The 24,618-nt window shown below is 34.7% G+C and overlaps 1 protein-coding gene across 2 annotated transcripts in view; it reads right to left on the bottom strand.

Annotated features, from left to right (window-relative positions):
• bean1 (brain expressed, associated with NEDD4, 1) overlaps window positions 1-10,880 on the bottom strand; it is a 44,642-nt gene extending 33,762 nt beyond the window's left edge. For both annotated transcript variants that reach the window (XM_006641365.3, XM_015368031.2), the window contains exons 1-3: window positions 10,256-10,880; window positions 8,552-8,626; window positions 7,845-7,973 (exon numbers count right to left, since the gene is read on the bottom strand). In XM_006641365.3, coding sequence (XP_006641428.2) covers window positions 7,845-7,973; window positions 8,552-8,626; window positions 10,256-10,280 — 229 coding nt within the window. In that variant the 5' untranslated portion in view covers window positions 10,281-10,880. The remainder of the gene's footprint in view (window positions 1-7,844; window positions 7,974-8,551; window positions 8,627-10,255) is intronic.
• Between the last annotated feature and the right edge of the window lie 13,738 nt (window positions 10,881-24,618).

The raw sequence follows: 24,618 nt of genomic DNA, 5'->3' as shown, positions 1-24,618 counted from the left end.
CAGGCAGTGTTTGTACTCAGTTCAGTATAAGTTCCACAGAATTCCAACTCTAAGCATGTCCTTTAAGTCCACTGAAAGAACTTCTGTGCTGTTTGGTTTAATGGTTTCATATGGCTTTATGCTTTCATGTGGTTCCACCAGTCTGCAATAATTAAATGTTTATCCATCAACCATTTTGTAAAACCTTAAAATGCTTCTCTCCAATCTTCTCCTCAGAACTGGCATTGAGCTGTCAAGAAAATTCAGATTTGAAAAAAGTGCCTGTCAAAAGATATGCCCTAATTAAGGTTGCTAAACTTTGAGGTTGCTAAAAATATAGACTTAATTTCTTATCTTTGCCTTGCAAGGGGCAAAACGTAGAAAATGTTTTAAGGAGCTCTGCAAAGATGCAAATTAGCTCCCGCACACAGAAGTTAAGGCATAATAATTGGACCATTCTGACATCACATTAAACTAGTCTATACAGTGTAGGTGTGCACACCATACAATACTCTTTTTTACCAAAGTTACAAGTGGGTAGGGGTAGCTTTGGCATTTGTAGTGACATAATTTGGAGAATAAGATTTTATACAAGCATAATATTTAACTGAGATATTATTCTATTGCACTACTGAAACCAGCATTAGGCATTTGCCCTGGTGTGACCTTAAGTGGATGTTTCAAGGACAGATTGCAATTAGGTCTTGCTAGAGTGGTGAAGCTTTTCCTCTTCATTAATATTAATCACTTTAACTGTTTTCTGACTGCATGTACTGTAGTAGACATTGTGACAATATACATTGATCATAAATTAAAAACCTCCAATATAATGAACAATAATTAAGTACTTTGAATGGCATGTATAGGATTTTAGTAGCCAGCCCCAGCACCTCTTAATAAAGTCTTATTCTTGTTAATTAAAAAAAAATCCAGACTTTTGCCCCAGTAAAGATTCTGCCCTGGAAATAAAAAGATTATGAGATTAAGATCACACTTATATAAACAAAATGTATGGTTTCAGTGGGGTATGAAAAGCAATACAATGCCCTGTTTTCATGGGATTAACAGGTTTTGATCCAGTACTAAGTGTCATCACTTGCACAGTGCACTGTAAGATAAAATACTTGAGGCTGCACTCCCTTGAGGTTGAACCTTTATAAGACCATTCTGATAAACCTCACATGACTAACCTGCCTAGTGGGGTTCAGCGTCCTGTGCCACAGACAACTGCTGAAAATAAATAAAAAGAATCCAAGAATTCCATAATTACATTTGGAAACAAATATAAAAAGGTAAGCTGTTAATGTAAACCTGGGTGTAGAATCTTCTCAGCAGTAGAATGAAAGTACATAACTATAAAAATATGTATTTGGACAATGTAAGGCAAATTATAATTACAGTGACAGGAAATCATGTTCATGGCTCTAAGAGCTCATGTACTGGGGAAAAGGTTAAAATATTTTCTTCTGAGCACCTTGTGGGCCCTAAGGGGCCTGTTTTATAGCAATATTATTACACGAAAATGATTTTCTGTTTGTAAAAGCGGAACCCTACTCTGCAGTTAGAACTCTCGTCAGAACAGCCAGGACCCACCCACTTTTTTAACTTTCTAAACACAGTCATGTATGTAAATATTTAAAAGGTATTCACACAGAGGAGTGAATTTCAATAATCTCACTGAAGGAGAGATTGTTCCCTTCCCTCCTCTCCCCCCTGCTGCATGCCATAGCAATTAATAGATTCCTATTAGGAAAGCACTGATACTAATTACAAAGAAAATAGCTTTCTTCTAAGAGGCACAGGGAGAATTCACCTGACATCTGCTATCTCAGTTCTGCCACCTGCAATGCCTGTAATTGTTTTTAGTGACAAGCAAACAGACATAATGGGAAATATATACAAACCATTACTGTGAATTAAAATGGTCATATTGTTGACATTGTTGTGTTCATGCTGTGACCATCACAGGGTTTGACTTCATTTACATTACTTACTCTTTAAGTCAGGAAAGAAACATGAAGACAATAGTGCTGAAGAGTTAAAAGTGTTGATTCCAATCTTTGAAACATATTTTATGCTGTGCTTCCTTTTAAAGAAAGTCATGTTACTGCTTGAAAAATATATTGCTTTGTTCAGAAGAATGAAGATTTTAAAACATTAACCTTCTCTTATGGAGGCTGAATACAAAAGGCATTATCCTTGATAAGGTTTAGACTGTATACTTTTTTCTATGACGTATGAAAATATGATTTATTATTCTGATAACACTACTATGTATGGTTTATGCAAAAGCTGCCATGAGTTAATATTTATATTGTTTTTATATTCTTAAGAAACCTGTGTTGTTTTTTTTCTTTTTCGCATTTAGACAAACTGCAACTTGTGAATTGGCGCCTCAGGGTCTTTGGCCTTTTCATTCACTCCAGAATTTGTTCAAATACACATAATGCTGCTTTCTTATTATAATGAAATGAAAACATTTTAAAATAACTGAAACTCAAGGTCATAACAGGAGCACAATTGTATTCATTTTACATGACAGATACATCACCACAATGAATAAAACAGTCTCTCAGCTGTCTGAAGCACAATGCCTCCTGTTGTTCATTTAATTTAAGGCTTTTATGCAGCAACTTGATTAAAAATGCTAATATATGAATTCAAGGACAAATATAAAGCAATCTCTCCTTTAACTTAAAGGTTATTAATGAACTTGCATTGATTTATATTAAAAAAGCCTGCAAAACTAGTACTGGTTCATTCATTCTCATAGTAGCTGCAGAGATTTGACCTGCAGCATATTAATATTCACTTAACTGTACTGCTATGTAATGCTATTAAGTCATAAAATTACCTCAAAGACATTTCCTTGCAGTCCAGCAATATTTTCAAAATGTGAATTGTGTTATTATATGGGCACAAAGACTGGGATCATATATTTATAAGAATGATAAAAATACTTCTTTAAAGTAGCTGAAATTCATTTCATGCATTTGTGAAGTAAAACATATTCTTAAACTGAATTTGGAATTATCAATATTTCATGGTAATTATTGATAAAGTATATTTATTTAAAAGAATATGTATATAATAACCAGGTATTTCACATTAAATTAATGATGTAGAAAAATTATACTAATGTATGTCAACTTTGGCAATGCTTTGCCTTTAATGTTACAAAATGTGCCACCATTTGTTAAACACATCTAGAAATAACATTGTTCTATCTTTGCTTCATCATAGGAGCAGTGTCAACTGCTTGCTGCAATATTTTCTTCATCATTAGTTAAAAATAACACTGTTTTGTCTTGCTCTTGAAGATGTACAGTAATTCGAAATTGGACAAACTTTCTCTTTACAGCCTACATACAATCATGTAATACACATAATATGCACATGCAGTCTACATGTAATAAGTCATCTATACCTGAGAAACAGATGTTGGTGTTGATTATATTAAATAACTCCTGCTGCTGTTGGCAGTGTTGAAGGCTGGAGAAATTTCACCTTCAAAGTGTCAAAAAGACAAAAATAATCTGTACAGTATATAACTATTTCTCCTTAGCGCTTAATCTTGATTTTAACTTTAACTGTAATGTTCTTTTGAATATTTGTGAAATGTAGCTATTATCAATTTGAAGATATTTCTTTTAACAAAGGATTTTTGTTTGTAGTTTGAAGATAAACAAATCTCTCCCCTACTTTATAATGAGTAAGTGAGGACCAATAAAATGGAAGTCTGAAGGGGCCATCCAATGCCAAACATATATGACCATTATTTTATTATATGCTATACTACTGCACCAGAAACTCACACATTCCTCCAAGAAAAAGACAGTGGTACACACAGTCTCTTTCTCTCTATACACAGAGACAGGCAGACACAACAGACAAGCATACTCTGTTCAAGACAGAGATGAAATCTGATCCCTAGAGTTCAAACAGTTGCATTTAGAAGAAAGGCTCTGATGGGATTCAGTCTCAGCACCACTGGAGTGTATCTCACACAAATGAGTTCCACACTGGCAGTGGCTCAGCAGGTATGCCTCTGGGAGGCCAGGACAAGATTCAGAAGACTATGACTAATAGAAAGGTCTCACTAGCTGATGCCTCTGTCAGGCAAGACACACTGCACCTTGAAGGGCAACTGGGGAAAGGTCACCACTAACCTGGAGTGCTATTCATGCACAAGCCAATTAATAAACTGTCAGCATATGCTGCATGTGAGCTTTAAAATTGTTTCAAATGGTGTTGAATGGCTTTAAAAGCACAAAATATCTGTGTAAGCATCTGAATCAGTGGTATCTGTTGCTTTTTAGTAAATAGAAAAACAGTTATAGTGCACTGGATTATAACACCCTGGATCTTATTCAACCCTTAATAACCCTGTTTGAATGCAGCTCCCATGTTATGTGCTCAAGCAATCAAAGCAATTATACGAGACTGTGGATTATTTTTTAGTCATGGACCTGGTTCAATTATTGTTACACTTTGGAACACTGGGCTATGTGCTGCATCTCAGTGCTGATGTGCTGTCCAGTTCAATACTGAAGCAAAGTTAAAACCACATTTACAGTACACTGATATCAGTAAGCAAGGAATTGCATATGATGAACAAGGTCGATTTGAGATAATTTAAAATCTTTTTCTAATTCAATCAATTCTTTGCCTACAATACAAATACCAAGAACACCACAGTAAGAAGCTGCAATAAAAAGTGGAAAATAAACAGGAGAAGGGTCCTTTTTTTCCAACAGATGTGTCCTTAAACAATGTAAACTCCTGCTGGAATACTGTGAGTAAAATACAAATTAGACTTTTCCCACAAAGTTTTCTCTATATTATTCTGTTAAAATGTTAAGATGGCAAAACCTTTTTTTGTAGAAGTTTGGTCATGCCTGCCATCTTGTATAGTACTAAGGTCTGTTGTACATTTGGAAATGACAAGAACACTGTAGCTCCAGCAGTGATGAATTGTGACACATGCTATTTGCTAGGAGTAAACACCCTGGAATTGACAATGATCCTGTCCTTTTCTTTTCTTCCCCCAAACAAGAGAACCTGAAATCAAATGTCCAGTCAAACCAGCCACAGCCTGGGGTTACGGTGACATTTGGAAAATGAGTTAGATGAGTTATGAATTATAGATTAGAGCGGAGGCAGAGATTTAGATAAACAAGTTTCCGAAATACCTCTGACAAGCATAGTGAATTAGAACCACCAGGCACTGGGCTCAGTACTCCTAATGGAGGTTTGTCTTATCATAATTCCCTTGCTTATATTTTCTTCCTTGTTATTACATTGCATTTGGTTTGACTGTATTAAAGCCATCGTCATCTGCTTTTCAACGTCAGCTATAAAACACATTAGAATTTCAAGACAGCAGGATCAAAACAGACCCATTTCCAAGTGATCAATCAAATGACAGATATGCTGTAAAAGGCATCTCTGTGAATGGGGTTCCTGCTTCAATTAAAACAAATTTATTATTGATCATTTGGACTGATAAGATTAAATTTCCCCATAAAGGAATCATCTGCTCTGCCATCAGAGCTAAGAGCTGCATATTAAACCCACTGAGAAATATTTTCATTTTTATATTATAGTTCTTTTTCCCAAAGGGACAGAAACAGGTCACAATCCACAAATACAATATATAACCATCTTCTTAAGTACAGTGGGAGACTTCCAGAAAGGACTATATAAGACACTTTCTTTGCTTCTTAAAAAGAGGAACATTACTATATTTCAACAGAAACTGTAACTTTCACTTCACTTTACAGTGTCTAATGATACAGTGAAATTTAATGTTAAACACAGTAGCATTAGCAATGAACACTTATATGCACATAACTGTCCTTAATTTTGTTTTCCATATACAGAAAATATTTTCATTTTTTTCTTTGCTAACTGCAAACTTCTCTCTACAATATACGAGAGAGTACAGATTTAGAGCTACTGTAGGTCAATCTGACGTTTGCAAATCTGTCACTCAAGGATACAACAGTGCTGACTTGTCTCCTACTGCTAACAATTGACTGAAAGGTCAGGATAAATCAGCAGTAGGCACATAAACACTGTAGCCTGAGGAAAGGTTAATCTCAGTGAGGTGTTTGAAAGAGCTACAATCACTGAGCAAATGAAACAGATTTTAATGATGGAAGTGTTGCATAAGTAAATCTTTGTGTCTTCTTTATAGACTTAAATGAAAATTCATGTCAGCTGCAATCTATCAATGTACTGACATTAAAAAGTTTTTAAATTAACTAGTCACTGATTGAACAAGTGGCAAAACTCACTGTAGGCTAAATCACAGAAATGACAAGTGTGGGTGAATCACTCTTACAGCTGTTGATGAAAACTCTTTGACGTCTTTCCATTAATTGTATAACTATTCATTTTATTCAACTATACTCATACTCACCCTTGAATGTGTCACATTCCTCATAAAAGACTTACTTGTATTAAATCATTTATGTTATTAAAAATATGTTCAATGACAGGGAACCAAACATATACAGTGGCCAACTGTCAATTGATCAACAATGCAATTCAAGTTCAAAATCGTAAGAAACAAGTTACCTATCAAAAACTGGCCTTTAAATGTCATTCTTCACTTATCAAAAGAAGCAATGCAAACTTGCTACACAGCCATTTTATTGCCTACAATAACAGTGAAATGTCATTAAAGACTACAGTTTCAATCAGATTATATGATGATTAACTATTATTTAATTTGCTTAATGCATTTAAAAAGGAAAAGTTCTAAAAATGTACATATTTTTTCCTACACATTATAAATCAAAGATCCATTCTTAAAGCCAATTTAACAAAAATTAGATATTACACATCTCCTATCCTTTTTGTCACAATATTGAAAATAAATTAATAAAATGTGCATTGTATTTTAATTTTATACATTATTGTTATACTCAATTTCTTTGGTTAGATTACTATTTAATTGTTTAAACAGCACATAAATGAACAAGAAGGGTCTCCATTTTGTTTTATCCTGTGAAATTGTTTCAAAGAACCTGATAAGAACATAAGATAACCTCAATATAATTTCATACCCCTAAAATCTCTCAGCACCCAACCTGACAGGTAAAAAATTTACAAGAACTAATTCTGCTTCTACTGTGGCTGAATTTTTTTTTTAATATCTGACGGAAAATGTAACAGTGAGAATTTCACCATTAAATACATGGCAGACAAAAAACTATGAAACATCAATGAACATTATCACTTCATTAAGTTCACACACAGAACGACTTAGCAATGTGTTTTAAAGAAGTAACACCAGTGTGCCTCTGCTGTATATCTACAGAAAGTCTATAGTTGAAAATGTGACACTTTTCCAGGAAAACTACAGTAGATCACAAAAACATGAGAAATTACAGGTAAATAATTAAAGCTCTAAATAAACCTGCAAAACAACATACAGTACAGTGCAAAGCTTGTGCCACTGTCTTTATGTATATTGCCTATTTAAAATCCCTTTAAAAAGTTTTAGTGAAAAAATCTATTTCATTTATATTTTCCACACATATTCTCTGTTCATTCGATGGAGCTTTATACATTTGTAACAACTTTCAGGAATAAAAATAAATTCTGCTCTGAGGCAAAAAACTTCCCTTGCTAATGTTTAGATGAAGGAAAACCTTATATTCCTGGATTCTAAGTAACTGAGGTGCACCAGTCATTTTATGCTAACAAGGGAAGTACTGTCACAGCAGATTAGTCAGAAAGTTATCATAATGCTGAAAAGCAAAAGTAGAGGTGAATGAAAGCTGACCAGATAAAACGCTAATTTTGAGTGATTACATTTTATTAGGTGACTAGAGTGGTATTGCAGTTCCTCTTACCTGAGCAGATCAATTTCATCAACATGTACTCCCTGCCACAGTCCTTCTTATAGTAACATCTCAGCCAGTTAACAAGGCAGTTTCCAAACCTGAGCTCCTCCTTTTGGCAGAGAAGAGTGATTTCCTCATCTGAGAGAAAAATAAGGATCAAAATGACAGCAGCCCCATTGTTCCAAGACCCAAGAATGGTTTGCAGCACATCAGCTACCCATACAGTTCTGTATCCATGTGCTTTTACAGTATTTGGCTATAGGCTCTGAGAAATATTACAGATGAATGCTGTGTGCTTTGAACGTCATGTGTGCTTTATGGCATGTAGAATTAAAGGTATTACTTGTAGGCATGTAATTCACTATTTTTGATTGTGTTAAAATTATCATACAGATGTGCTTAATATTATTATATATAATAAATATAAATTATAATAAAATATTAAAATGTATTTTAATATTAAAAGACCATGTGGGTAACAAGAATTTGCAGTCAATCTGATCGGTCCCTTTTTTTTTCATTGCAGACACCAATGGCTGAAGCCCCAGCTGCTTACAGCAATTTAAGCGTGACTCTTCCTGCTCTTGAATTTCTTTAATTTGGTGTAAAATAAGAAACACAAGAGCTAACAGAGATGCAGCAGGATCCCTTGCATTTTCAAAGCAGTGGTGCATTAACTCACGTTAGGCATCACGGAAACCACAAGGATTACTTACAGGCTTTAGAGTAGTTCCTGCCAACTTCAATTCCACTTGAGCTTCCAGCGACTAAGGGGACATGGAGAAGGAGAGCTGGAAAAAAAAGCAAACACGAAAAAAACCTCACTAATTACATTTTGTGCTCCTGCCAGCTTTGTTTTACTGTAATCAGAGTGTTTCCAGTTCTACCTCTGACAGCTCTGGAGTTCATGTGACATTTCAGTTCAAGCACAATGGGGAAAATACATATATCAGCTGAATTCTGGATTTGTGTAGCACTCATTAGCATGTTCTTGGATAGTTTTCAGCATGTTGTTTAGTTGAAGTACACTCATATGTTGGAATACCTTTACATTCACCAAGCCTTCAATATTCAATAAAAAACAACAGCATAAACCTAATTTCAGCTCAAAGATGACAACAATACACTTGTACTTGACTGATTTGTACCATGAGAATCATCATTTCAGCTTGTTGCATGTTTGGCTGAAAATCACATTGAACAGTACAATGCAGCAGGACGTGCAGAAATACCCCTTTAGAAATGATAAACTTTATCAGATTTAGCATTTGTTTAATTAACTACATTTTCATTTGACTTATGTAGGTGTGAGCTGTAATTTCATTACACATTACTTGTGTAAAATACTAAAAAGCCGCTTCCATTTCCCATGTTTCTCTTTCTGTTTACTTTACAGTATTTGTGGACATGAGTTTTGGAACCACAGCTGGTTATACAGTATACAAGTCCGTCTCTTCATTTCTCAGGGTGCACAGTGGTTATAATCTCAGAATGCCAGAGCTCTACAGCCATTTGGAAGTATAATTTTTCATGAAGTTGGAGGAACCTGCCAAAGCAGAGGAATGTAAAGTGCTTTCTTGTTCTCCCCTGAGTTCAAGTGCTGATTGTAAAGTAATTTTGCAAGAATATCTATTAAAGGCACTAGAAATCATTTAGGAGCACTCTGCCTCTTTCAATAGATTCAGAAAAAAATGTCAACAGCTGTGCTTTCCCATCAATCTAATACAGGAATAGTGCTGCTGTTCATTTTGGGCCTACCCTTCACCAATATATACAGTATAAATGTATATATGTATATTACTTTGCATATAATTTTTGTACATTATCCTTAATACAGTATGCTACAGTGTATATAGCCACAGAAATGCAATATTAACCAAGGAGGAAACAATCTCATCTGAATAAACAGCACTAACAACAATAAAACAATAATGAATTATATAAACATAACATGTGCATGCAAATAAATATGTATGCAAATCATTTCAGTCTTCGCATAACTGAAAGTGAAATACATTGAAAACCTCCAACGAATTCGAAAGACAAATTAGCTAGGTTAAATACGCAATTCGTAGAAAACCTTCGTCAGGTGAACTTCACATTCGAAATCTAGAGACATCCACTGCTTTTCATATCTATCGGGCTAAAGTAAAACACATTTCAAATTCAAAGAGCTTTATTGGCATGATCGAGGAATTACATTGTTGCCACAGCAGAAACAAGTAACAGAACATTTACAGTAAAGATAAGCAAAGCTGAAGTGCCTCACAAGGTGTATAAGGTAGCAAACAGCACGATCTAAAGCCGTGATATTTAAAATATCAACCAAACCTTAAAACTAACTCACTGTAACATTCTCACAAACAGCAGAATTTTACGTGTAAACTACACTAGAGCATACTGCATAAACACACACATACCTGAGGAAAGGTAGAATATCCCCATGCGGTTCAGATGCGTTTATGTCCCTCAGTTTGACATCACAAACTCAATAAAGAAAGCTTTTCTTCAAATTCTCAGTTCCGGTGCGGGTCATGGTTAAGAAACCAGATAAAACAAATAGCAATGGTTTGATCTGTTGCGGCTAAACCTAAATACACCTCCTGAAATCTCGTTTCCTTTGGAGACCAATTGCCATCGGTCATTAAACTGCAAATTAAGGGATTCAGCCCTTTGAATAAAAAATCGTGTTTTTCACATCCCCGCAGTGAAGCGCTTTAAAGATAATCTTATATTTCAGCATCTATAGTTATCTCTTCGCTGTTCTCCTATTTCAATCTTCAGGCTTCTTTGAAGTAAAAAACATGCATTGATCTGAAGCGCCGCACAGAGAGGTTGCTCTGTCTCCGTGTGTTTCAGTGGATCGCTCACGGCAATCTTCTGTTCTCCAAATTACAAAAGCGTGATCCGTAATACTGTTGAAAGGTGGTCATGTGCCGTCACGGCCGTGTTTATAGACGTACTGTATAGGGATAGCATAATTCATGCAACAAAAAATATCACAGGTGAAATCTACAGTACATTTCGAGACGAGACGCGCACAGAAATGTCACCTGTTATGTCTGCTCAGACAAGACGCCCAAATAATAAATGACTGTCTTTTTTTACGGACCAGGTAACAAAGTCACAAAGCACTCGTTGAATCGAAAGTTTCTCCAGCATGATTTTTTTTTTTACCAGGCAATAGATTAGAAACGAATTGTTAACCTAGTATCGTTAAATACCATGATTTATATTTAAAAATTAGGGCTAGAGTGCTAGAATAGACATTATTCACTTAAACCCAAGTGTAAGAATCATAGGAAAAAGTGTTTTCAGCAATAATTGAAGCTGCAAATTAAACAGGGTAAACAAATACACTATATATTGTGTTGTATGCAGGTAGCAACTGATGCTGTATAAAACTCTGTTACAAGTCATTTCATTTTAATCCAGAGTGTCAATATTCCCCAAAAAATCTGATGGTTTAGCATCACTGAATAAAGGGACTTGCAGGTTTGTAGGCCCTAAATAGCAAACATGCAGCTGTATCATATGCTGTTAGAAAGACAAAATACAGGGTGAAAGAATAAGTTCAGAATCCATCCCAATACAATCCAGCTTCTGTTTGCCTATATGCACACACAACGTGGAAATAGGTAAGTGTTGATTAAACTTCAAATGTTAATGTTCTTTAATATTCAGGGTGTGGCTGCACAGCTCCAGGAGAAGAGATGCACTTAAACAGTAGACCGAGAGCAAACAAACACCTGATTAATATTTATGACTCTGTGAAAGATTAAGATGTATTTATTCAGAGCTCTATTTTAAATTATCCAAAAAGGTAAAAAGAAGAAAGGAATACAGAAGCCAAAGGAGTAATGCAAAATGACGCAGTAAATAAAACATTGCACATGAAGAAATTGAGCAGCTAACCTCTGTTTCCTGAGGGACATAAGGTCTCTTATGTAACCTAAAGTCACTGCAATCTAGTAAAGTTGTACAACAAATATTTCAGTACAAAAGAAATGTAGGTTGGGAAATGGCTTTTCTTTTCCAGTTTGACATTTATTTTGCTTTACAGTAAAAGGAAACAATAAAGACTGTTAATTAAGAGAAACACTTTTGAGTGTCTGTACCTTGTATGTTTTTGCTCTTATAAAACATAGGCTTATATCATTTTCATTCTAGGTTGTATCACTTTTCTTGTTATGTTGTTCTATTAAAATAAATAGGTATATTATAAAGGAACTAGGTGGCACAGTGGCTAATATTGCTTAGCATTGCTGCTTTGCAGCACTGGGACCCTGGGCTCTGTTGCAGAACTGGGGTACAAACGATACAGAGTTTGTTGTCATGTTCTCCATGTGTTTATGTGGGTTTCCTCTGGGTGCTCTGGTTCATACTGGTAGGTTAATAAGCTTCTGGGAAACTTGGCCATGGTATGAGTGTGTGCCTGCAGTGGACTGGTGTCCCGTCTAGAGTGTATCCTGCCCTATGCCTGTTGGTTGCTGAGTAAGCTCTGGCTCCACTGCAAGCCTGAACTTGAAGAAGTGATCAGAAATGGGTAGATGGATGAAATTAATGAAGTAGGTTTTAGGTATGAAAGAATTGTTGGATACCTGTAGAATTGCAGTATTATAGGTTATATGATCTATATAAAATGTATTCTCCTCTACTTGAAATATAAATGTACTGTTGACTGTATTAACAATAAATGGATTGGAATTGTTCATTTGTTTTTATTTGATTGCCAGACATCTTCCAGTTTCCTTTTTACTCCTTTATAATTTGTGATTCTGTGCAATAGTTCAGTGATAGCAATGCAGACACTACATTTTTCCAATTTTATAGTATAAAAAATAGTATAATTGCAGTTTTAATTTAATCCAATTGAACTGACACAGGAAGGAACAAGCACAATCAATAGTTTGTAACAACTTTCCAAGGCTAAGGTTAATCTATTCTATTAGGATCAATAATTTTGTTCAACATGCTTAATTGACTGATCCTGCAGCGCAAAAGGAAGAGAGACAAAATCGTCTATAGTCAGTGCTCTACTCTGCAATGTTGCTTTGATATGACAAGCATTGCAAAAAAGTGTTAAAAGGGACAGCTGTGAATCATATGTTATTAATCGACTAGTTGTTAATAGCTGATTGATAAATGTTTAGGTTGTGTGTTATCAAAGACAAGAATAATGATTTATTTTGCATGTCAAATTTCACTGTTCAATTTTAAATTGCATGTGAGCAGTGCTGGAGAGATGACACTGTCAAACACCTTAACACCAGAATATTTTGTCTGTTTTGTATTGCCACATTAGGAATCTGAAGCATTTTTGATCTGTTGTATTTGTTGATTTAAACTATACATCTCTATGTATTTCACCTATTCAGAATGCAGAATGCAAAATGTCTTTTTAAGACCTTCCATTTTTCAAATCTAAAATATGCAGTCTGCACAATATGTCCGAGCAATGACACCACCATTTATATTAGAAATTTCATTTTTTCCAATCAGAAAGCTTCTGGCCCACCCTAAACTTTGTTCTGCAATTGCAAATGGTTATTTTCCATTATCTGCTCTATGGGTATCCCTACACCAGTTTATGTGAAAAGAAAAGCAACCACCTGGAGAAAAAAGAAACCTGAAGGTGACAGGAGCATTGTATGCATTGTATTGTATGTAGGCATGGTGTCTGTCGAAATGACAGGATGCTTTAATTAATACAAGTGAATTCAAAGCAGAAAGATAAGCCTTTAAAAGAAATCACCACCATGATCATTTTTAAAAAGTCTGTTTTGCTTATTGACCTTCTCTGGGTTTTATCTTTCCGTTTAAAGAGCTCTTTTGTTAAATTTCCATTTCTGATAAACAGATTTCTGCTGTGTGTTCAGCTTGACACCCTGGGTAGCTGGCGTCTTGATCTGCAGGGCACAGCATGATTCATCAATAAATATTTTATACTGCTAAACGTTGTGAACATCAGTAGATTTCGGCTTTTCCTTGCCCTCTGCCTTCATAAAATTAAAGGGCATTAGGGAGTAAATGGACGTACTATAGCAAAGGTAAAATGACAGAAATATATTTAGCCACATTTTTGTATTTTGGTTATGTGTAGTTGTATTAAAAATACATGAAATGCAATATTCAATAAAAGAATTAAAAGTTATAAGATGGAGTTTGTAACAAGTTCGTGACGAGTGAAGACAACCAAATGATACCCTTCATCTCTGCTACTCTTAATTGTCATCCTCCATGAGGCCACTTATCAAAATACTATAAAAATCACAGCAAGCTCCTCTCTTCCTCTCATTTTCTTCCTTTTGCTTACCTCCCCCGACCCCATCTTTACCTTTACCTAATAGCTTTATCGTTATTTTGGGAAATTTCACTCTGTGTCGAGTCCTGAAAGCCCAGTGGTTGGCCAGCAAGTAGGTTAAGCCATAACTTTTTCTGCTTAACTTTCTCAATCAACATTCAGAACACATGTTCTGACTGGGTGTCGTTATTCCTCGTAAAGTCAGTTTCATGGTTACGGCAGGGGGCTCTACACCGTTTTATGTTTCCCTTGATAAAATATGAATTTTCTTTCTGTCAGTCTCCACCTAAATTACATCTGGAAGTGTGTGCGTTACGTTCTTTGCATAGTAATGATAATTTTGTCTGACTATAATTTGTACTGTCTGCAGTATTTTATTTTGTTTGTGTATGTTTTTTTTTTCATTTTAAAGTAAAACAAGGACTATATCTTGTGTGGGTGTCAGCTGGAGGGAAAGCAGTGGAGGACTTAAGAAGAATATACCCCTTATAGATTTATTGTATATACATGTATATGCATTGCTGTTTTCATATTGATTGTATTTTGTTCCAAATGAGAGGAAATACAATTTATACTAGATGTGTGGGATACAACTTCACTTAACATTTTGAACAATAAGAGCATCTGATTTCTTTTGGCTCATTACTGATTTATTTATACATTTTCTAATAGTTGGTGCAGAAGCTGGCCAGTTAAAGGGTCCCATCTGTGCTGTGGGTAATGGAGATGGATTGGACTGGTTGCTGGGGAGCCCTGAGGACACAGGAAGAGGCTATGGCTCATCACTTAGCAACCACAGTTTTATCTTATCTTGGGAATTTGGAATCTGGACATACTGTCCTTTCCTCTCACCTCCTTCTTTGTTCACTGGCTGTACTGTATGTTTAATATAAAGGGTTTTCTGTTTTCAGTTTAGAACATTTTATAAAGCAAAAATAATTTTTGCAAACATCAGCAACCAGCAACTGTTAGTTGAAAAAAAAACTTTTAGCTGGGGACTTTACTGGAGGTTATTCTTAGTGGAAAAGGTGTTTTGTAATGATTCAAATAATGAATCTAAACATTCTAGTGAGAATTCTGCTTGTGCCTTATGATAACAAAGACATAAAAATGTTACTGTTATTTTTTGTAGTAGCAACAGCTATGACAATGACAGTAGAAGTCTTGTTAAATTGTAAGAAGCAAACAACACATTTTTACAATTAGTTTTTCTCATTTCCTTATTTTCTGGCTACAGTTAAAAAATCTTCTTTAATAATAACAAATTTATTATTAAACATACAGATAAATGTTTCTTTTGGCAGGAAAGTACAGTAAATACAAAAGTAAAAACATTCTCAATAAAGAACTTAGGAAACATTTTGATCAGGGTTTGAGAGATAAGAAATAAGGCAAGGTATTCAACCGATTTCTCAGAAATTCAAATGATTTCTCAACAAAGAAACCCACAAAGAAACTTACAAAACATACAAACAGTACAGGTACATATTCCATTAAAAATAAATAACATTACACAACAGGCATCAATCCATATATATTAATTTCATACTACTCGCACAGGAATCAGTACAGAACCTTGTAAATTTACTCACTCACAATTTCACTAAGTCCATATAATTACCCCTTCACATTTGTGCATAAACCACTAATTGAACTTGCCCAAAACCTTTAAAACATTTGTTTGAATGCATCTGTTGATATTCTTTTTGCAGAATATGTGAAGAATCAAAGGAAATGCTAACAGTTAGACAGTTTGGAAGTTCTGCTTACACTAAGAATATCTTAGAACACATCCTTAGAACACGTCTGGACATTTGAGCTTTTCATTACACAGAAAGACTTTTATAACAGATGGTTATTCCATACTGCATTACACGTTGTATCACAGAACTGAAAAACACGAACAGAATCTGACTACTATTACCATTAACCCATAACCAAGAAAGTAAGTAAATTTGCTCTTCTGCTGTATTATAAATAAACTCAATTTGTGCCTTCCAAGACAGATTGGCATCTTTGTTTATTCCCAGGACATTCTTCATGTTCAAGTCCAAAGACAAGTTCTTTAATTTCTCTAGTATCATTAGTATATAGAAATGGTATTAGAGATTAAAATCAAGGAATTCTCCTTCTGCTCACACCATGCAACCAAACCACTATTCCGATAAGGAACAAGTACTACTGTAGGTTTATTCCATGCTGAAAAGAGAAGAAAGAAATACAACATTTTGGACGTGGAGCCTTCTTCAGGTGTGATATACAATAGGTTTGGGTCATCATTATCATTCATCAGAGAAAGTAAAGTGGAATTATCAGAACCTTTGATTAGGAATTGGTTTGTACCTGGCTACACAATTTATCTGAATAGATAGTAAAGATCAGTGGTAAACTCACACATCTCTGGGTGCTCCACAGTTAGTTACATCGAAATAAAGGATATTATTAACTTTAACTTGCTGAAATCTTCTTGTTAGGATTCAACTGTGCCAAATATCACATATGGATTGATCTGTAACTGGACCATTTGTGATAATCAAATTAATGGTTGGATTGTGTTAAAGGCTTTTGAAATGTGAAGGGATAGCACCCTAGCATGTTTTACTTTTGTCCAAATGCTATGACATAAGGTCAGTCAGGGTAAATACATAATCTTCTATACAGCACCTCTGTTTATAAGCAAACAGAAATGGATCAAGTTTACAATTTACTGACTGAGATTGTGAACCAAAATCCTTTCCAACATTTTGGTCAAAACTGACATAAGTGCAACTGGCCTAAAACCACTGTGTTGTCTTGGAATTATGTTAATGTTCATTCTGTTGAAAGTATATCTTTATTCCTGATTTTGACCTAATAAATAACAAAGAACTGTCATGAACTGCCCTGAATGCAGAGGACTTCTTGAGGACGCACTGAAACTAAGGGTCTTAAGTGTTTAGGATGATAACAGAACACATTTTGTTACACAACTAATTGTGGAGTTTTCGAAGAACTGCTTGAGTTTTCTAATCTTGAAGATATGCTATTATAAAATCCTTACATCGATAAGTTACTAAAAGTCTAATCAAAATTGTCACTGTTGCTCTAACTAGTTACAGGATATGTTCACATATCGTGAAAGATTCTTGCCCAGGAAGCATGAAAACACAGAGAGGCAAGAGTAGCGAAGCAGCAAAGCACTTACCTCTGATAGTCTTTTGGTTTCCACTCCATAAGTCAAGCAACTCAAGCAGTGAAGTGGAAATCACTAGTCACTTAAGAAAAAAAACAAAGGGGTGGTGATAATGTTTGCATGGGGTTGTTTGAAAGTAATTTTATTTCCTTTATTGTTTTGTCTTTTTAAGCTAAAAAGTCTTGCTTAAACACAGTACAGTAGGTCTTACTGCATCATTTAACTGTTGTGGCTGAGCAGTGTACTTAGCATATGTATCAGTACGTAATAATGACAGAATGGGCCAAGATGTATTAATGTATTTAGAATTTTAATTATTCTTGTTAGTTCACTTATTACTTCTATCACTGTTTAAACGATAGTCTAATTTAATTGGTTCCTCTTTTATTACAGATGTACTATATTAATTAGGTTTTGTGGAAGTTTAATGCAGGGAGGCTTGGAGGTTAACCATATGTGGTACCCATCCTACAAGTGTGTGAGGGGTCAAATGTAGGTTGGTAGCATGTCTTTTATTGGAAATATTCCATTAAAGATGGAAATTCTCCACCTGGGACTTAGGGACTTGCACAAGGAGTAAAATCTTAGTAATGCCTTTGAAAGGTAGGAGTACAAGGTTACTCACAGGGACCAAGGAAAATCGACCAAATGGCAAATGGATTTACTACAGAAAGGGACAGAGAAACATAATGTTTACCCCTCTCCCCCCCAGTACAGAGTGAATTACGAAATTTTACATGGCTGATAATTTGCTCATTTATATGGATTACAGAGCAATTTCAAGGTCCAAAACCTTTTACCAATTTGTTTCTTTATGATATCTGAAACATAAGACAGAACAAGCAGACTCTTCATGTCTAAATAAGTAATCAATTTCTGTTTTTAATAATTTATCTTACTATTATCATTTTTGTTATTGTTCTTAAAAAGGGTGAGAAGAATTCAGTTTGATGAAACTGTGCTGGATTAAAAGTAGCAATATCAGTAGAAGGCCCCTCTGCTGCTTGGATAACCTTCATTTGTCATTTGCTCCTGTCAGTGTCTTAGAGAGATTAAATCAAATCAATTCTTGGTCAAAAGCCATTTGCAAGCATGTAACATCCTGTAAGAAACTGAAGAATGTAGGGCTGAAAAAAGATTATTCAATTACAGAGGGCCATATGGTATGTGTCCACGTAAATAGGTTTGTGTATGCAAAGTTGCTCAAATTACGTTGATATGTACTTCATCTGGATTAACATTTTGATGCTTAAACTAAAATAACAGTGATTACAATATTATTATTTATTAATATTAATGTCATCATTGCCACTGCAACAGGGCCTTTTGTAAATTAATTCCACGGTTAACTCTTACTAGGAATACGGAGCCTTCTGTGAATGGATAGTTTCTAACATAATCAAGTACCCAAATTTAGCTTTAATTCTACATGAATACTGAAATTATCTTAATGTTTCTGTTAATGCAGGCATTCTTTATATGTATACAGTATGACTTCCCAAATTTGAATATTTACAATGATAGAAATTTCAAATAACAAAGAAAAGAGAACCACAAGGGTTTTTAAAATAAATGTCAGAGTTTGATGAATGAGCGATCCTTCTCAAAGATGAAAACAAGCAAAACTCTCAGCTCTGCAAACACAGGAAATGTGTTTGCTCTGCATTCGTTTTTGTCCTATGAAAACATGGATACTGTAGCATTTCACCCATTCATTTTTACTGTGTTTGTCAAGTAAACCACCATTTTACCCCTTTTAACTGAAAAGCCAGTCTTTAAGCTTTAAAAATGTTCCTTAGGAATCAGTTTGTATTTTCAAAGTAACAAACACAGTTATGAAGAATTCTTATACTTGTTGATAATCTGAAAGGCAACAGCTTTAAGGAATACTTTCCCTTTTTTTCATTCTTTCATATAAGAATATGCTTTATATCAATGTTTAGTCAAGTAAATGACAAGAACAATATACCAAACATGGAAGAAGTTCGAGTAGGTGGCTGCGTCACCATGTGTAGGCTGCAAAGGAACAAGTAGAGGTTTATTCCATGCTGTGTCACACCTGAAGTAGGATACACAACAGAAACCCTGTTTCTTTTCTTCTTTTCAGAATGGAATAAACCTTTACTTGTTCCTTTGTACCAGACATATTTTTCAATTGCAGTTTTATCCCTCAGATCACTTTTTAAATGATAGAATTCTGGATCATTCCCCTAAAATATTTATATTATGTAAAAGTAGATCTGTATATATACTAAAGAAATACAAAAACACTTAATCATCTTATTTTCTGTTCATTTTATGAAAAATGTCTTTGGTGGAACTTAAAACCATTACCTTGTTTGGTGCTGTTTGAATTTGCTTACTTTTACAAGTGGAAGGCAATCATCTTGGTCACAGTTCAATATTACACTCTCTTCACTCTGTAGTACTGAAGTTGCATCTATTTCACAGGCATGATTTGTCAGATTTTCTGGAGAGGGAGGCTTGGATGTCTTGATACATTACATATTTTCAGAGCCAAAGTTAAACAGAAAGGAGGATCATGTTTCTTATTATCTATACCAGCATGACATCAAAGATTTAAAAGAAGCTACTGTACTGTATATGAATCACTATTTTGCTACATTACTATGCCTCTGCAAGCATATCAATAATAATTGTTCATTTTGCAATCCATAAATAAATAATTATTTTTATTGGGATAAACTATTACTTTATAAACCTTTACTGTTACTTTTATAGAATCATAAAATAACTTGAATTTCAGGAGGTTTCTTAGAAACAACACCTATTCATAATGGCAAGTTATTACAGGAGTAACTTCAGATTTAAGGCAAAACAATACAATAAAGCAAATATTTAGGGTTCAGGAAAATTCACAACAATTAATACAGTACATTGTGGATTAATGTTCAGGTTCCTTTTTTTTTGGAAATTAAACAGAAAAATGCCAGATGCATTGTGTAAACTAGAGCATCACATGGAGAATAGTTATTGGTATTAAATGTGAAAGGCTATTATAGGAAAGACATCTATACTGTAGGATACCAGACTGACAATAAAATGATACTAGCTGGGGCTGAACATTCCCTATAACTCTATTTGTATGATAATGGTCATTGAACAGTCAGAAAAAAGATGGAAGCTATGGCTAGAAACACATCATTAAACCCTTTTTTAAACATATAATTTAGTAAACGTTTATGGGGAATTTCTAGGAACACGAAATTAGTGCCAAAAGCAATAATCACTGGACTTTGCAGCGTACACTGCTTAAGGAAACATCTGCTGCTAAAACAATAATCTGTCCAATATAAGAAACCTTTTTCTCTTTTTTTGGAAATTTCATAGATCATATTTATTTCAGGGACCAATGATCTGAATTGCTAAAAGTTCTGAAAACCTCTAGAGGATTAATCTTTGAATGCCCGTGGTTTAAAGAGCAGTGGCAAAGTTAACATATTTCTTGAACTTATACAGCACATACAGTATTCAGAGAACCCTTTGAATCTCTTTTTGGATGAAAAGTAAATCCTATTGTGTCATGATATTTGTGAAAGGTCAGCGGGAATTTTTGGGTCATATGGAACAGACAAACAGAACAATGTCTTTGTCTCTCTGTACTCTCATGTGATTGGAGAAACAGAATTTTCCTAAGTGTATAACAAACCTGTAATAGCCCAGTACAGAGATTAAAATGGCACAATAACCACCGCCATTAATTTCACCATTAGCTCTGAGTTGTTTGTGTTTGGGTTATTCATTCTCAGTCTGAGAAAGTATGGGTACCAATCTATGGGTCCAGAAAATGGTAAGTTCAGATCAGTCATTCAGCTAAATTAAGTATTATTTTAATAATTAATTTAACAATTCTTATACTTCGGCAGACCCATGAAACTAAAACTTTAAATCTATTAGTTTAAAGAATATAACACTACCACTGTTTTGTGTTGCAATACTTTCTCTCTTGTTATTTTAAGTTTTATGCTCTGCATTTTAGACACAATAGTGATGTAGTCCCCAGATGTACAGATGTTTCCTGTTAATAACTTAAGGAAGCAGTAATATTGTAGCATGGCAATTCAACAGCATTCCAGACGTGTTTTTTACTGCACATATGTTTGTTTATAAAGAAAGGCACATGCAAGGAAATTCAAATATTTAACGTTTCGAACTGACCTGAAAATTCAAGTTTTTTAATTAATTTTCTCAAGGCAAACGAGGACATAAATTTGAGGGCAGGAGTCTTTTGAAGCAACATCTTAATTTGTTGGAATGGACATAAATTGTGCAAATGGGTACTTTGAAATTGATAAAGATGCATTGTCTCAGATAAAGTTTTTTAAATTCATTTGTACCAACCGATTTCTTTAAATTGCTGATGAATGTACATTTTTCTAGTCAGAAGGTGAACATAAACGATGGATTTGGAAGACTGATTCTGAAATATGCCCTCATCTGCTTGGTCCCAAGGTATGACCTCTCAAGAGAGTGACAAGCCATCTCATATTTTTTAATCTGTAATGTCACACTTAATAATACAAGTCAGGATGAAACTTCAACATAGCAGTTGTGGCATGAACAATTCCCTATGTGAGGATACTTGGGCTCTGAATAGTCCTGTTTCAGCTCAGGCACTAGGTCTTCCTTTGTTCCAGTGTCAAACCCAACCCGCATACAGCTTTACTGATGATACAGACCACAGGGCAATGGTACATATTGGTTTAGGGAATTGCTAACATGCTAAATACATTTAAGAAATACTTCTGCCATGGTTAAATTAATTAAAGCCAGATAATAAACTATTTCCTTTTTTCAGTTGTTTGACTGAAACAAGAAAATGTAAGCCACACTGAAGTTAGCTGTTTTCCCCGTATACTGTAAATGTGTTTAAATGCATAAAATCAGCATTGTTCTCAATTTTGTTATATAAGATCATGTAACAGTTTACTTGCAATACTTGCAAATCAAATGTGCAGTCTTTGTAGTCCATTAATTGATCTCTGCCCATGCATGTAAAAAGGAAGCTTTAAAAGTGAAGGTATTTAGTGGGGACACGGGCTAAGCCCAACAGTCGTTGACAGCTGCAGTCAGTTTTGCCCTTAGCCGAGTGTGACTGGGCAGCATATAGTTGGTCAAGCATCACAAGCTGATATTCCAAGCGTGTACTTGGCCTGCTGCCATTCGCACAATGGAATATGGTGCAAAGCTATGACAAAAACAAGGGAGAGAGTATGAACTGTCCTGTTTTCTACATATCAATGTGACGAGTTAAAGTGGTGAACTGACTGGTAATCTGTTTGCTGTATATACAATGCTGCTTGAATATATGTGAACCCTTATTCTTTCATATGACTTAGACAAATTATCTTTAAAAACTGTTATCTGAACTCCAAAATTTAATGAAGGTAACAGGACAAACATAATGGACATGCATAACATACAGTATATATAGTTTCAATATTTATTAAATAAACCATATTTGTGTGCAAAAGTAAGTTTTAAAACTTTTTTAATTTAATAAGCAGCGGCACATCCTTTAGCAGAAATATCAGCAGCCAAACATTTCCTATAGTAACTAATCAGTCTCTCACATCTACTTTGAAGAATTTTTGCATATTCTTCCAAAACGTCATGTGCTCCAGATTTGTTGATCTGCCCACTTTAGGTCTTGCCACAACATTTCTGTTGGGTTGAGATCTGGACTTAGATTTGGCCATCCCAAAACTCAATTTTTTTCCCTAATAATACATTCCTTTGGAGATTTACTGGAATATTAAAGGTCATTGTTATGTTGGAGAGCACATTTGCGGCTCAACTCTAACACATGGACAGAGTGTCTTATGTTCTCCTCCAGAATATTTTGGTATGACTCTGAATTCATAGCTCTCTCAATCATGGCTAGTCAATTTTAGACTCATCTGTCCAGACAACATTATTCCAAACATCTACAGGATCATCCACATAGTCTTTTGCAAACCAAGATGAACAACAATGTTCATTTTTCAGAGCAAAAGCTTTCTCCTGGCTACCATCCCATGAATGCCATTGCTATTCAGCTTACATTGTATTGTTGAGATATGAACATGGACATCAGCTGCAGCAGGAGAGACCTGGATCCTTGGATATGGACCTCGGGTTCTTTACAACATCCAGTATGTGTTTACCTGCTGCTCAGTGCGATAATTTTGAAAGACGTCCACATCCAGGTAAAGTCACTGTGGACTTACATTTTCTCCATTTGTATACTATTTGTCTTACAGTAGATTTATGAATTCCAAAACATTCTGCTATGGTTTTATAAAACTCTCCAGACTGAGAGCACTTACAATACTTTTTTCTAATGTTCCTGTAGATTGTGGCATGTCATATTACACTAACCTGTATGGGTAATTTACTTGGTTTCCTTAATTTATATGGTAGAGAACCTCCCAGACTTTGTCCTGGTGATTGGCTCTTTGATTGGTTAACTTGGTAGCCAATTATTTTAGCAGCTGGTTATATGTAACTTGTTGACTGTGCTAATGAAACTTTTGGTGCATATACTTTTGCACTTTTGTACTTTTTTATTTACCTATTTCTTTTCCTATTCCATGCATCAGTTCCTCTAAACAATACATAGCATCTGCGAATATCAACCCTTCGTTTAGCAAAGTAAAGACTAGTTTTGATTAAACAAGGATTTCATAATAAAAATGGAACATTTAAAGAACTATGATAGGGATTCAGAAAATATATATTTTTTTCAATTCTAAATTTTAAAATAAAATTGTTCACCTCCCACAGTGTTCATGTATCACACTTGTCCTGCTCTGCTACGTTTTTCTATAAGACACCAGTTTTAGAGACTCTTACCCGGCTGAATTACAATGTAGAAGCTTGGAAAAAGGAAGGATTTTTTTTTGTTTTCTGAACACTAATTATGTTGTTGGAATTTCAAAGCAAAGGAAAACCAAGATAATAAAATGGTATACACCTGTCCTTCTCTACAGGACAAGTGTGTGACCTAGTTTTATCCTAGTACAGTATATATTACATAACTTGGTCATGGGTTATTGCAGTGATGTACGCTCACCTGTGTTTCCATTCCAGGAGGTAGTTCTCTGGAAAAGACCAATTGTTAATGTGATATTGATGTTCATTGTTTGAGCACCAAGCCTCTTAAAAGGTCACAGAAGGGGGGAAACTTTGGTGGAAGCAAGATAGTGTCAGTGTGAAAAAACATTCATAGTGGAAATGTTCATTTTGTGGGGTTTTGAAGTGTAAGGACCATAAAAAACTAAACATCTGAATAATACAAGTAAAAT

This window comes from Lepisosteus oculatus, chromosome 20 (genome assembly GCF_040954835.1).
Source record: "Lepisosteus oculatus isolate fLepOcu1 chromosome 20, fLepOcu1.hap2, whole genome shotgun sequence".
In the NCBI taxonomy this organism is placed as follows: domain Eukaryota; kingdom Metazoa; phylum Chordata; class Actinopteri; order Semionotiformes; family Lepisosteidae; genus Lepisosteus; species Lepisosteus oculatus.
This window is presented reverse-complemented; position numbering and strand designations above follow the sequence as displayed.